Genomic DNA, 14,494 nt, shown 5'->3' on the forward strand with positions numbered 1-14,494 from the left:
CAATGTTTGACATAAGCATGTATGCCCCTCTTCTAATTACTTATTGGTCACCCTAACTTATTGAAGACATTGAGACTTTACATAGACTGGTGTACATTTTAAAGCGTTGTCCCTTAACCCAGGGTGTCCAGCTTCGGCCGAGGCCACATCTCGGGCAGCATCAGCATCCCCTACAGCACGGCGTTCTCTCCGGACGGGAAGCTGGTGCAGTGTCCCGCCACCGGCACCCTCCAGAGCTTCAGGGGACGTGTCATCGTGGTCATCAGCCACGCCATGAAGAGCGCCGCCATGGTGAGAGAACACATGCGTTTAGGGATACACAGACATGCATGCATGAATGCAAATGCACACACATTGAACCTTTATTCATGCGGGGAAGTCCCATTGAGACCAATTTGTCTTTTACAAAGGAGCCCTGATTCACAAGTGCATGCATCTGCACACACTCAAACACACATGTATGCATGTACACCCTACGCACACACATATATATACACACACACACTATGTCTGCAGCTAGGACGGTTAACTTGCACAATGAGCAATTTAATTTATTCCACCTGCAAGTTCAACAAGCCAGACTGTTTAGGATTCAGTTAGGCTCATATTCCGTTCCTCCACAGACCTCCACTCTAAGTCATACGAAAGTCATGGATTGTTCAATCAGACAGGAGTCCAGCTTGTGTTTTCCCCACTGAAATCAGTTCACTTCGTCTATGCTGCATGCTTCAGCTGTTTCTGGGGCAAAGCTATTTGCTGTCTTCTCAGCATATTTGTGAACTATAATTGAAGTGCATCACCATTTTTCCAAATGAAGCATAAAAGTATGATTTGGTTCTGTTTTTCCCTGTTTGGAATGATTTACTGATAGTCACATTGCTATAAATGACCATTCTTACTGTTATGTGTTTTTGGTATTCATATGTATTTCTTATAGATCCTAATTGCTTCTCAAACCTCATGTACATGTACATTTTCACTTTAATTCCTCTCGGTGTAATCCATATTTAGTTTAATTCCCCTCGGTATAATCCATCTTTACTTTAATTCCCCTCGGTATAATCCATCTTTACTTTAATTCCCCTCGGTATAATCCATCTTTAGTTTAATTCCCCTCGGTATAATCCATCTTTAGTTTAATTCCCCTCGGTATAATCCTTATTTAGTTTAATTCCCCTTGGTATAATCCATCTTTACTTTAATTCCCCTCGGTATAATCCATCTTTACTTTAATTCCCCTTGGTATAATCCATCTTTACTTTAATTCCCCTCGGTATAATCCATCTTTACTTTAATTCCCCTCGGTATAATCCATCTTTACTTTAATTCCCCTTGGTATAATCCATCAAATCAGAATAGTACACCTGAACTCCTTATTATGAACAATGTATTAGGCTACATGTACTGCAGGTTTAGATATGATTCATGTGGCATTCTGTTGCATCACCTTGCATCTCTTCTTGGCAGTTGGCCCCAAAATGACAGTTGGGCTCCTTCAAAGGTTGGCCTTCTTGCCTGGGAAGCCCCAGTTGGAAGCCCCAGTTCAGGGGGTATAGTTCTGATCGGATCCTCTCAGATCCACACAGTGATCAGAGGGCTTTAAGAGGGGATATCTGGGATGTCATAACTCCTTAGGTCAGCTCACAGCGTCACATGAACCAGTATCTGTGCATTCGAGATCTCTCTAACACCCAGAAAGCTCCGATTCAAACTCCCATTAACCAGCTCTGCAAGCGTTATGTCAAAATATGTTCGTTGATCACCAAATATGGAGTTTCTTCTTCATTTACTTCCGTTACGGCTGGTATGTACTTCCAAAAAGAGAGAATGAGTTAATTATTTGTGGGTCTAGCGTAGAGGTCGACCGGTTAGGATTTTTCAACGCCGATACCGATTATTGGAGGACCAAAAAAAGCGTAGACCGATTAATCGTCCAATATTTTAAAAAAAATGGACGATTAATCAACGATTAAATATATAAATATTTGTAATAATGACAATTACAACAATACTGAATGAACAATGAACACTTTTATTTTAGCTGAATATAATACATCAATAAAATCAATTTAGTCTCAAATAAATAATGAAACATGTTCGATTTGGTATAAATAATGCAAAAACAAAGTGTTGGAGAAGAAAGTAAAAGTGCAATATGTGCCATGTAAGAAAGCTAACATTTAAGTTCCTTGCTCAGAACATGAGAACACATGAAAGCTGGTTGTTCCTTTTAACATGAGTCTTCAATATTCCCATGTAAGAAGTTTTAGGTTGTAGTTATTATAGGACTCTTTCTCTAAACCATTTTGTATTTCATATACCTTTGACTATTGGATGTTCTAATAGGTACTTTAGTATTGCCAGCCTAACCTCGGGAGTTGATAGGCTTGAAGTCATAAACAGCGCAATGCTTGAAGCATTGCAAAGAGCTGCTGGCAAACGCAGTAAAGTGCTGTTTAAATGAATGCTTACGAGCCTGCTGCTGCCTACCACCGCTCAGTCAGACTGCTCTATCAAATCATAGACTTAATTATAATATAATAACACACAGAAATACGAGCCTTAGGTCATTAATATGGTCAAATCCAGAAACTGTAATTTCGAAAACAAAACGTTTATTCTTTCAGTGAAATACGAAACCGTTCCGTATTTTATCTAACGGGTGGCATCCCTAAGTCTAAATATTGCTGTTACATTGCACAACCTTCATTGTTATGTCATAATTATGTAAACTTCTGGCAAATTAGTTCGCAACGAGCCAGGCAGCCAAAACTGTTGCATATACCCTGACTCTGCGTGCAATGAACGCAAGAGAAGTGACACAATTTCCCTAGTTAATATTGCCTGCTAACATTAATTTCTTTTAACTAAATATGCAGGTTTAAAGAAATATACTTCTGTGTATTGATTTTAAGAAAGGCATTGATGTTTATGGTTAGATACATTCGTGCAACGATTGTGCTTTTTTCGCAAATGCGCTTTTGTTAAATCATCCCCCATTTGGCGAAGTTGGCTGTCTTTGTTAGGAAGAGATAGTCTTCACATAGTTCACAACGAGCCAGGCGGCCCAAACTGCTGCATATACCCTGACTCTGTTGCACAGAACACAAGAGAAGTGACACAATTTCCCTAGTTATTAATAGAAATTCATGTTAGCCGGCAATATTAACTAAATAGGCAGGTTTAAAAATATATACTTGTGTATTGATTTTAAGAAAGGCGTTGATGTTTATGGTTAGGTACACATTGGTGCAACGGCAGTGCTTTTTTCGCGAATGCGGTTGTTAAATTATCCGTTTGGCGAAGTAGGCTGTGATTCAATGATAAATTAACAGGCACCGCATCGATTATATGCAACGCAGGACAAGCTAGATAAACTAGTAATATCATCAACCTTGTGTAGTTAACTAGTGATTATGTTAAGATTGATTGTTTTTTATAAGATACGTTTAATGCTAGCTAGCACCTTACCTTGGCTCCTTGCTGCACTCCCATAACAGATAGTCAGCCTGCCATGCAGTCTCCTCGTGGAGTGCAATGTAATCGGCCATGATCGGTGTCCAAAAATGCAGATTACCGATTGTTATGAAAACTTGAAAACGGCCCTAATTAATCGGCCAGTCCGATTAATCGGTCGACCTCTAGTCTAGCGGCCCTCATCCCCTTTTTGTAGCTGTTAATGAGCAGTTTGAAAAGGTGAGACCATACTTTGCAGTAAGTAAGGCATGTATTCATATTGAAATGAATGGGCAACCTGAATGAACTTAGCCTGTGAACCAGATACTTACCAAATGCTCTGTGTTGACTGTGTATCTGACCTCCTGTAAAAGAGAGGCCAGACCAGTGAGACAGACTGATAGAGATGGTAACAAACAGAGATAGTGACAGGCAGACTGACATGGGATAGAGTAATCCATTTAGAAGAAATACCACGGACAGCCTAGTCAGTCTGGGGTGTATGTGACGTGTGGCTCAAGGTCAGAGGCGAGATAAACTGCCGTGATAAAGTCGATCTACCCATCTACGCTGGTGTTTCTGCAAAGACAGAGCCCAGTCTGCACAGGCATCTTCCAGCCTTTGCAGCCAATAGAAAAACAACCTGTCTACGATGACTCTTCAAAGTCACATTTTGTTTTTCATCAAATAAGTTCTAAATTGTTACATGTCATTTTCCTTCATCGCCTGAATGTTGTGGGCAGAAATTGGACTTGTGCTATACAGCAAGCAGAGAACAGCAAAGTAGACACAGCTCAACAACTCAGACCGCTATATTGATGATCCTAACAAGTGGATAAAGCCTCATCCCACAACGGAATACATATTTTGGCACAACAACGTCTGTTGTGAGACTCTGCCTCACAGTAGCTCTTAGATGTCTCAGTCAATATGCAGAGCAGGGAGGATAAAGCCCAGTGCTACAGATGGATACACAGGAATATGGCCTTGTTACTCTAGATGAAGGCCCTACTGAGTGGCCCTGTCTACCTGACGCCACTTCCACTGTACTCCTACCTCCTCGCTCCATTTCCTGTCATCTTATCTTCCCCCACTACATCCACCTGGATAGTGTGAAAGGCAAACTCTCCTCCTTCATAACCTTCCCTTCCTCTTTGTATCCCTCTCTCTTTTTTTTGTCCTTTAACTTGGCGGTGTATTCATTTGGGATTTAACCATGCATGGATGTTGTGTGTGCCTTAGTCACAGACTTACCGTCGGCTTTGAGCAGAGTGATTACGGCACGGTTACTGGTTTCTCGGGCATCACGACAGGATTAAAGGGTTTACAGGGAGGCTTTGGACTGTCCTTCTGTTTGGAGCCTCGCTTAAATGCTTCCTTAGAATGTGTGTGCTGCTGCAGTCTCGTTGTTGTGAGTTTCCCTCCCTCTTGCTCTCTGACTCGAACTCTCTCGCTATCGTTCCCTCTTTCTCTCCCCCTCTCTCGCTCCCTGTTTTTCTTTCCATTTCCTCTCTCTCTCTCTCTCTCTCTCTCTCTCTCTCTCTCTCTCTCTCTCTCTCTCTCTCTCTCTCTCTCTCTCTCTCTCTCTCTCTCTCTCTCTCTCTCTCTCTCTCTCTCTCTCTCTCTCTCTCTCTCTCTCTCTCTCAAAATTCAATTTGCTTTATTGGCATGACGTAACAATGTACATATTGCCAAAGCTTACTTTGGAGATTTACAATATTAACATAATAATAATCAATATTGTTAACGGGACAACAGTAACAACAAAAATCAGGGGTCAAAGTAACCATACATTGAACAATAACAATAAGCATACAGTAGAGGACATGTGCAGGTTGGTTGGTCTGTCAGACACTGTCCCTCATCTTATGGTAGACAGCAATGTAGTGTGCTGCCAACCCACAGCTCTCTGCGTCCTCCCCCAACAGGACGGGTAGCCTATTCTCATCAAAAATATCTTTGTAGCCTTGAATAAGGGTTTCAAATTTTGGGAAATGACACTCTCTAATTGTTTTATATGTTTTACATTTTGTCAGGAAATGCTGCTCTCTCTCTCAGGTTCTGCTGTGGTGCAGTGGTTGCACAGCCTTTCCTCTACAGGAGCCAGGTTTTCCTGTGTCTACCCTTCTCAATAGCAAGGCTGTGCTCACTGGGCCTGTATTTTGTCAAGGTTTGATCAGTAACCATGGTCAAATAGTTAGCCACGGTGTACTGTCGATGTAGGGCCAGATAGCACTGCATTTTGCATTGTGCTTGTGTTTCCCAATAAGCAATGTCGTTTTGACTGTGTTGTACTTTGGTTTATTCTGATTGATTGGATGTTCTGGTCCTGAGGCTTCAGTGTGTTAGTAGAACAGGTTTGTGAACTCAGCCCCAGGACCAGCTGGATGAGGGGACTCTTTTCTTTGCTCAGCTCTTGGCATTGCAGGGCTTGGTAATGATATGAGAGGGGGTCACTGTATTTTAGATTTTTCCAAAACTTAATTGCTCTTTTTTTAGTTTTTATTATTAGTGGAAATTGGCCTAATTCTCTCATATCTCTCTCTCTCTTTCTCCCTACCATCTCTGTCACTTTCTCTCTTCTACCATCTCTGTCTCTCTCACATTCACTTTTCCTCCCTCTCTCAATTTCTCACTGGCTGCTGTAGTTTTTCTTAATGAATGGACTGTTTTGCTTGCCCTTTACATCCCAAATGATCTGCCCTGAGGTTGGATGGAAGATCTTTTCTGTCTGTGACAGTCTAGTTTGGGGATATTTAAGAAATTGATTCCGTGTGTGCGTGCTTGTGTGGGTTCATACTCTGTGTGTGTGAAGCCCCCACAAGAATAGTAAACAAACAAAAAGTTGACTAACTGGGGACATTTTGTTAGTTCCCACAAGGTCAAATGCTATTTGTATGGGGTTTAGGGTTAAGGTTAGAATTAGTGTTAGGGCTAGTTTTAGGGTTAGGTTTTTGGGTTAGGGTTTATGGAAAATAGGATTTTGAATGGGACTGAATTTTGTGTCCCCACAAGGTTTAGTGGTGAGGGAATTAAAGCACCTGCAATTCATTCTGGTCGAGAATAGAGGTCGACCGATTAATCGGAATAGCCGATTAATTAGGGCCGATTTCAAGTTTTCATAACAATCGGTATTTTTGGCCACCGATTTGCCTATTTATTTATTTTTTTATTTTTTTATTTTTTTTACACCTTTATTTAACTAGGCAAGTCAGATTAAGAACACATTCTTATTTTCAATGACGGCCTAGGAACGGGGGTTAACTGCCTTGTTCAGGGGGGATTCGTTTTTGCAACCTTCTGGTTACTAGTCCAACGCTCTAACCACCTGCCTTACATTGCACTCCACGAGGAGCCTGCATGGCAGGCTGACTACCTGTTACGCGAGGGCAGCAATCTTAACATAATCACTAGTTAACTACACATGGTTGATGATATTACATTTACATTTAAGTCATTTAGCAGACGCTCTTATCCAGAGCGACTTACAAATTGGTGCATTCACCTTATGATATCCAGTGGAACAACCACTTTACAATAGTGCATCTAAATCTTTAAGGGGGGGGGGTTAGAAGGATTACTTTATCCTATCCCAGGTATTCCTTAAAGAGGTGGGGTTTCAGGTGTCTCCGGAAGGTGGTGATTGACTCCGCTGTCCTGGCGTCGTGAGGGAGCTTGTTCCACCATTGGGGTGCCAGAGCAGCGAACAGTTTTGACTGGGCTGAGCGGGAACTGTGCTTCCTCAGAGGTAGGGAGGCGAGCAGGCCAGAGGTGGATGAACGCAGTGCCCTTGTTTGGGTGTAGGGCCTGATCAGAGCCTGAAGGTACGGAGGTGCCGTTCCCCTCACAGCTCCGTAGGCAAGCACCATGATCTTGTAGCGGATGCGAGCTTCAACTGGAAGCCAGTGGAGAGAGCGGAGGAGCGGGGTGACGTGAGAGAACTTGGGAAGGTTGAACACCAGACGGGCTGCGGCGTTCTGGATGAGTTGTAGGGGTTTAATGGCACAGGCAGGGAGCCCAGCCAACAGCGAGTTGCAGTAGTCCAGACGGGAGATGACAAGTGCCTGGATTAGGACCTGCGCCGCTTCCTGTGTGAGGCAGGGTCGTACTCTGCGAATGTTGTAGAGCATGAACCTACAGGATCGGGTCACCGCCTTGATGTTAGTGGAGAACGACAGGGTGTTGTCCAGGATCACGCCAAGGTTCTTAGCCCTCTGGGAGGAGGACACAATGGAGTTGTCAACCGTGATGGCGAGATCATGGAACGGCAGTCCTTCCCCGGGAGGAAGAGCAGCTCCGTCTTGCCGAGGTTCAGCTTGAGGTGGTGATCCGTCATCCACTGATATGTCTTCCAGACATGCAGAGATGCGATTCGCCGCCTGGTTATCAGAAGGGGGAAAGGAGAAGATTAATTGTGTGTCGTCTGCATAGCAATAATAGGAGAGACCATGTGAGGATATGACAGAGCCAAGTGACTTGGTGTATAGCGAGAATAGGAGAGGGCCTAGAACAGAGCCCTGGGGGACACCAGTGGTGAGAGCGCGTGGTGCGGAGACAGATTCTCGCCACGCCACCTGGTAGGAGCGACCTGTCAGGTAGGACGCAATCCAAGCGTGGGCCGCGCCGGAGATGCCCAACTCGGAGAGGGTGGAGAGGAGGATCTGATGGTTCACAGTATCAAAGGCAGCAGATGGGTCTAGAAGGATGAGAGCAGAGGAGAGAGAGTTAGCTTTAGCAGTGCGGAGAGCCTCCGTGACACAGAGAAGAGCAGTCTCAGTTGAATGCCCAGTCTTGAAACCTGACTGATTAGGATCAAGAAGGTCATTCTGAGAGAGATAGCAGGAGAGCTGGCCAAGGACGGCACGTTCAAGAGTTTTGGAGAGAAAAGAAAGAAGGGATACTGGTCTGTAGTTGTTGACATCGGAGGGATCGAGTGTAGGTTTTTTCAGAAGGGGTGCAACTCTCGCTCTCTTGAAGACGGAAGGGACGTAGCCAGCGGTCAAGGATGAGTTGATGAGCGAGGTGAGGTAGGGGAGAAGGTCTCCGGAAATGGTCTAGAGAAGAGAGGAGGGGATAGGGTCAAGTGGGCAGGTTGTTGGGCGGCCGGCCTTCACAAGACGCGAGATTTCATCTGGAGAGAGAGGGGAGAAAGAGGTCAAAGCACAGGGTAGGGCAGTGTGAGCAGGACCAGCGGTGTCGTTTGACTTAGCAAACGAGGATCGGATATCGTCAACCTTCTTTTCAAAATGGGTGACGAAGTCATCCGCAGAGAGGGAGGAGGGGGGGAGGAGGATTCAGGAGGGAGGAGAAGGTAGCAAAGAGCTTCCTAGGGTTAGAGGCAGATAAACTAGGACTGCATATTACTAGTTTATCTAACGTGTCCTGCGTTGCATATAATCGATGCGGTGCCTGTTAATTTCTCATCGAATCACAGCCTACCTCAACAAACAGGTGATGATTTAACAAGTGCATTTGCGAAAAAAGGTTTTTGCATTATTTAAACCAAATTGAACATGTTTCGCATTTGCGATTTTTTTTTTTGTTGCATTATTTAAACCAAATTGAACATGTTTCGTTATTTATTTGAGGCTAAATTGATTTTATTGATGTATTATATTAAGTTAAAATAAGTGTTCATTCAGTATTGTTGTAATTGTCATTATTACAAATAAATAAAATAAATGCCAAAAAAATCGACCAATTAATCGGTAACGGCTTTTTTGGCCCTCCAATAATCGGCATCGGCGCTGAAAAATCATAATCGGTCGACCTCTAGTCGAGAAGATGGAAGATGTAGCCGTGAGAAATGTGTTTTGACCTGGCAGGCAAACATGGGAAGTGGACTGCAAATGACCCTAATGCATTAGTGATGAATGTTTGTTTACTGCCTAGTGTGCCTTCTCTCCCAGTCTATGGGTGAATTCAAAATGGCACCATATTCCCATAGGGCTCTGGTCAAAAGAATGTGCTACGGTATGTAGGGAATGGGTGCCATTTGGGATGCAATCAGAACATGCATGAAAACATGACTGTAAATATAACAGTTTATATATACAGAGACACAAGCCTGCATACATTGGCCAGACGTTGATGTATCTTTCATTATTTACCAAGCAGTGCACTTCCCTGAACCAATTCCAGTGGCTGTTGTACTCTGAGGTGTGATGTTTGGGTACTACTTCACCTTGCTTGTTAGTCTGCGCCGTGTTTGTTCTTCTCTCAGCCACTGATCAACACTAGCAAACAAATTCAACTTGCTAATGCGAGCACCACAGTAGAAACGTCTGTGTTATTTGAAAGAATTTGGAAGTTGTCCTCGAGCTACACTAGATACTGTACCTACTGTAGCCAACTGGACAAGACTGGATGTGTTGCAGACCACCTAACCTACTGTTACCAGAGTCTGGGAACAATTTAATTCCCCAGATGTGATGCCATAGATGTGGTGAGCAACACCAGTTGCACCAGGCTCCAGTTCTGGGGAAGTCAGAATTACGAAAGGCGGTATTACAGCATATTTTCAACACAGTGTTGCTGTTTATTATGTTGAAGAAACAAGTTTCACCCTGACCTAGATAAGAACCTGTATCAGATCAAATCAAACTTTGTCACATGCGCCGAATACAACAAGTGTAGACTTTACCATGAAATGCTTACTTACAAGCCCTTAACCAACAGTGCAGTTCAAGAAGAGTTAAGAAAATATTTACCAAGCAGACTTAAGTAACACAATAACAATAACGAGACTATATACAGGGGGCACCAGTACCGAGTGAGTGTGCGGGGTATAGGTTAGTTGAGATAATTTGTACATGTAGGTGGGGGTGAAGTGACTATGCATAGATGATACCTACATCAGGGCCTGTATCAGATGATACCTACATCAGGGCCTGTATCAGATGATGCCTACATCAGGGCCTGTATCAGATGATACCTACATCAGGGCCTGTATCAGATGATGCCTACATCAGGGCCTGTATCAGATGATACCTACATCAGGGCCTGTATCAGATGATGCCTACATCAGGGCCTGTATCAGATGATACCTACATCAGGGCCTGTATCAGATGATACCTACATCAGGGCCTGTATCAGATGATACCTACATCAGGGCCTGTATCAGATGATACCTACATCAGGGCCTGTATCAGATGATACCTACATCAGGGCCTGTATCAGATGATACCTACATCAGGGCCTGTATCAGATGAAAATTGCAGAAACTAAGTACGCAGAGACCTCCGTCTTCAGTACACACTCTTCTTCCTGCACCTTACAATAGCTACTTTGTCGAATGTTGTGGTAAGTGTTCCATGTTGTTAATGGTCTGCCTTGGTCTTGTTGTCCCTCTTCCAGTTTGGTAATTGTTCCTCCATGTTGTTAATGGTCTGCCTTGGTCTTGTTGTCCCTCTTCCAGTTTGGTAATTGTTCCTCCATGTTGTTAATGGTCTGCCTTGGTCTTGTTGTCCCTCTTCCAGTTTGGTAATTGTTCCTCCATGTTGTTAATGGTCTGCCTTGGTCTTGTTGTCCCTCTTCCAGTTTGGTAATTGTTCCTCCATGTTGTTAATGGTCTGCCTTGGTCTTGTTGTCCCTCTTCCAGTTTGGTAATTGTTCCTCCATGTTGTTAATGGTCTGCCTTGGTCTTGTTGTCCCTCTTCCAGTTTGGTAATTGTTCCTCCATGTTGTTAATGGTCTGCCTTGGTCTTGTTGTCCCTCTTCCAGTTTGGTAATTGTTCCTCCATGTTGTTAATGGTCTGCCTTGGTCTTGTTGTCCCTCTTCCAGCTTGGTAATTGTTCCTCCATGTTGTTAATGGTCTGCCTTGGTCTTGTTGTCCCTCTTCCAGTTTGGTAATTGTTCCTCCATGTTGTTAATGGTCTGCCTTGGTCTTGTTGTCCCTCTTCCAGCTTGGTAATTGTTCCTCCATGTTGTTAATGGTCTGCCTTGGTCTTGTTGTCCCTCTTCCAGTTTGGTAATTGTTCCTCCATGTTGTTAATGGTCTGCCTTGGTCTTGTTGTCCTCCCTCCAGTTTGGTAATTGTTCCTCCATGTTGTTAATGGTCTGCCTTGGTCTTGTTGTCCCTCTTCCAGTTTGGTAATTGTTCCTCCATGTTGTTAATGGTCTGCCTTGGTCTTGTTGTCCCTCTTCCAGTTTGGTAATTGTTCCTCCATGTTGTTAATGGTCTGCCTTGGTCTTGTTGTCCCTCTTCCAGTTTGGTAATTGTTCCTCCATGTTGTTAATGGTCTGCCTTGGTCTTGTTGTCCTCCCTCCAGTTTGGTAATTGTTCCTCCATGTTGTTAATGGTCTGCCTTGGTCTTGTTGTCCCCCCTCCAGTTTGCGACCCACCTGGTGAAGGTTAACTACCCTCGAGTGACCACCTTGGATGGAGGCATCAACAAGTTGAAGCCCACAGGCCTCCTCACTGTCCCCTCCCCCCAGATCTGATCAGAGACCACACCCGCCAGCTGCCAAACAAACTCGGTCCCGCCCACACAAACAAAAGGGAACCGCTCATTCATCGTCTACCAACGGGCATTCTTTTTATTTTATTTTAATAAACTTATTATAAGAAAATGTTGAAAAAAATGTGCTTGTGTTTCTGTATATTGTTTTAGATTTCATAATTTGATGTAGCAGTCCCTCTTTTATTTCTTACGTTGCAGTACTGTATGCATGTATGTGCTCAGAGATGTCACAGCATTAAAATGACTGAGATCAGCTCCTCACTGTACAAAGTGTCTGACTTCTGTTTGCATAAGAGATAAGAAAGTGTGTATCATTTGAAGATATAAGGGAAGAGGTCACATTGATAAACTCTTGAGGTCTTCCGTCTCATCATAAAAGAGAACTCAAGGGTTGCGTTGATAGGTGTTGCATCAAAGGCATTGTACTACTCACAGTTCATGTCTGCTATCACTGCTCATGTAAGTGTTTGTTAAAATAGTGTATTTACAAATTACAACTGTATGGGTCTCTCATTTACTGTAGAGACACTAAGCTCACTGGAAACCTAGCTCCATGATGAAGACATTATATATGAGTTTGACCTCAAACCTGACCCCTGTCTACCCTGTGTTTGTCCTGCAGGAATCCCTGTATTATGTACACAGTGAAGGTTATCTACAGATTCCATATGTAAATACTGCAGTCCCTGCAACTCCATTTCTGAACAGAAGGGCAGCATACAGTGAGTGGGGTTTGTCCTGATTATGACCCAAATAGATGTCCCGCATTCCATCCCAGTGGGCAAAAATGATATGATTTTCTAGTTTTCAACTGGCTTTGTGGTTGAGAAGACTTCATACGACCAGGTGCAACCAGGTAAAGATGTACTTTCATGACGATGTTGCGGGAAAGACATCGTATTTTGGTTGTTATCGAATCTGATGTTTTTCTGGTTGCTAAGAAGACATAAACGTTAAATAAAATGTATGTTATTCGATTTCTTTTAAAGATATGCTGTCCTGGGGGCTGGTCTCGTGGTAGTGCCCGACGACCCTTTGTCCCTGGAGGCAAGGGTTCAATTCCCGGCTGTGCCACTTTCCGACCTAGATCCCTTTCTTTAATCTCCCCTACTATCTCAACTACTTCTACCCATTAGCTGTCAACAAAAACTATAAAATACTGGAAGGAGAGTACTTCAAGAGAATGGAATTCCATAGGCTAACCTGACCTACAATTTATCTGCTTCCTGATGTTACCAAGTAAAAGTGCCTAGTTAAAACAAAAAAGGGCAATCACTACTTGGTCTGCCTAAAGTAACATGCTTTTCCACACTTTACTTTATTTATTTACAGTAGCCTATGTTCTTCGGCAACCCTTTTCCATCAGCAGTGGGCCTCACACAGAGGAGGCTGGTGGGAGGAGCTATAGGAGGATGGGCTCATTGTAAAGACTGCAGTAAATGGAACGGCATAAAACACATTTGACCCTGTTCCATTTGTATTTATATTCATTATGGATCCCCATTAGTTCCTGCCAAGGCAGCAGCTACTCTTCCTGGGGTCCAGCAGAATTAAGACAGTTAAACAATTTTAATAACATTACAATGCATTCATTACAGAATTCACAGCACACTGTGTGCCCTCAGGCCCATACTCCACTAGAAAGGTCCTTGTTTTTGAAAGAAAAGCACATTTTTGGTCCATTAAAATAGCATCAAATTGATCAGAAATACAGAGTAGACATTGTTAATGTTGTAAATGACTATTGTAGCTGGAAACGGCTGATTTCTTTTCATGGAATATCTACATAGGCATACAGAGGCCCATTTATCAGCAACCATCACTCCTGTGTTCCAATGGCACGTTGTGTTAGCCTTTTAAAATGATAAACTTGGATTAGCTAATTGATCATTAGAAAGCCCTTTTTCAATTATGTTAGCACAGCTGAAAACTGTTGTTCTGATTTTAAAAAAGCAATAAAACTGGCCTTTAGACTAGTTGGGTATCTGGAGCATCAGCATTTGTAGGTTCGATTACAGGCTCAAATGGCCAGAAACAAAGCCCTTTCTTCTGAAACTTGTCAATCTATTCTTGTTCTGAGAAATTAAGGCTATTCCATGTGAGAAATTGCCAAGAAACTGAAGATCTCGTACAACGCTGTGTACCACTCCCTTCACAGAACAGCGCAAACTGGCTCTAACCAGAATAGACATGTATAGTGTTGAGTCATCCGCATACATAGACACAGTGGCCTTACTCAAAGCCAGTGGCATGTCGTAAGTAAAGATTGAAAAAAGCAAGGGGCCTAAACAGCTACCCTGGGAAATTCCTGCTTCTACCTGGATTATGTTTGAGAGGCTTCCATTAAAGAACACCCTCTGTGTTCTGTTAGACAAGTAACTCTTTATCCACATTATAGAAGGGGGGTGTAAAGCCATAACATCAGTTTTTCCAGCAGCATACTATGATCAATAATGTCAAAAGCTGCACTGAACTCTAACAAGACAGCCCCCACAATAATTATATCATAAATTTCTCGCAGCCAATCATCAGTTATTTGTGTAAGTGCTGTGCTTGTTGAGTGTCCTTCTCTATA

At 43.1% G+C, this 14,494-nt stretch overlaps 1 protein-coding gene across 1 annotated transcript in view; it reads left to right on the forward strand.

Moving 5' to 3' along the window:
- LOC115202292 (TBC domain-containing protein kinase-like protein) overlaps nucleotides 1–12,189 on the forward strand; it is a 70,426-nt gene extending 58,237 nt beyond the window's left edge. The window contains 2 exon segments of the mRNA XM_029766354.1: nucleotides 132–291; nucleotides 11,789–12,189. Coding sequence (XP_029622214.1) covers nucleotides 132–291; nucleotides 11,789–11,899 — 271 coding nt within the window. The 3' untranslated portion in view covers nucleotides 11,900–12,189.
- The last annotated feature ends 2,305 nt before the right edge of the window (nucleotides 12,190–14,494 follow it).

The sequence above is a fragment of the Salmo trutta genome, chromosome 11, assembly GCF_901001165.1.
Source record: "Salmo trutta chromosome 11, fSalTru1.1, whole genome shotgun sequence".
Classification (NCBI taxonomy): Eukaryota; Metazoa; Chordata; class Actinopteri; order Salmoniformes; family Salmonidae; genus Salmo; species Salmo trutta.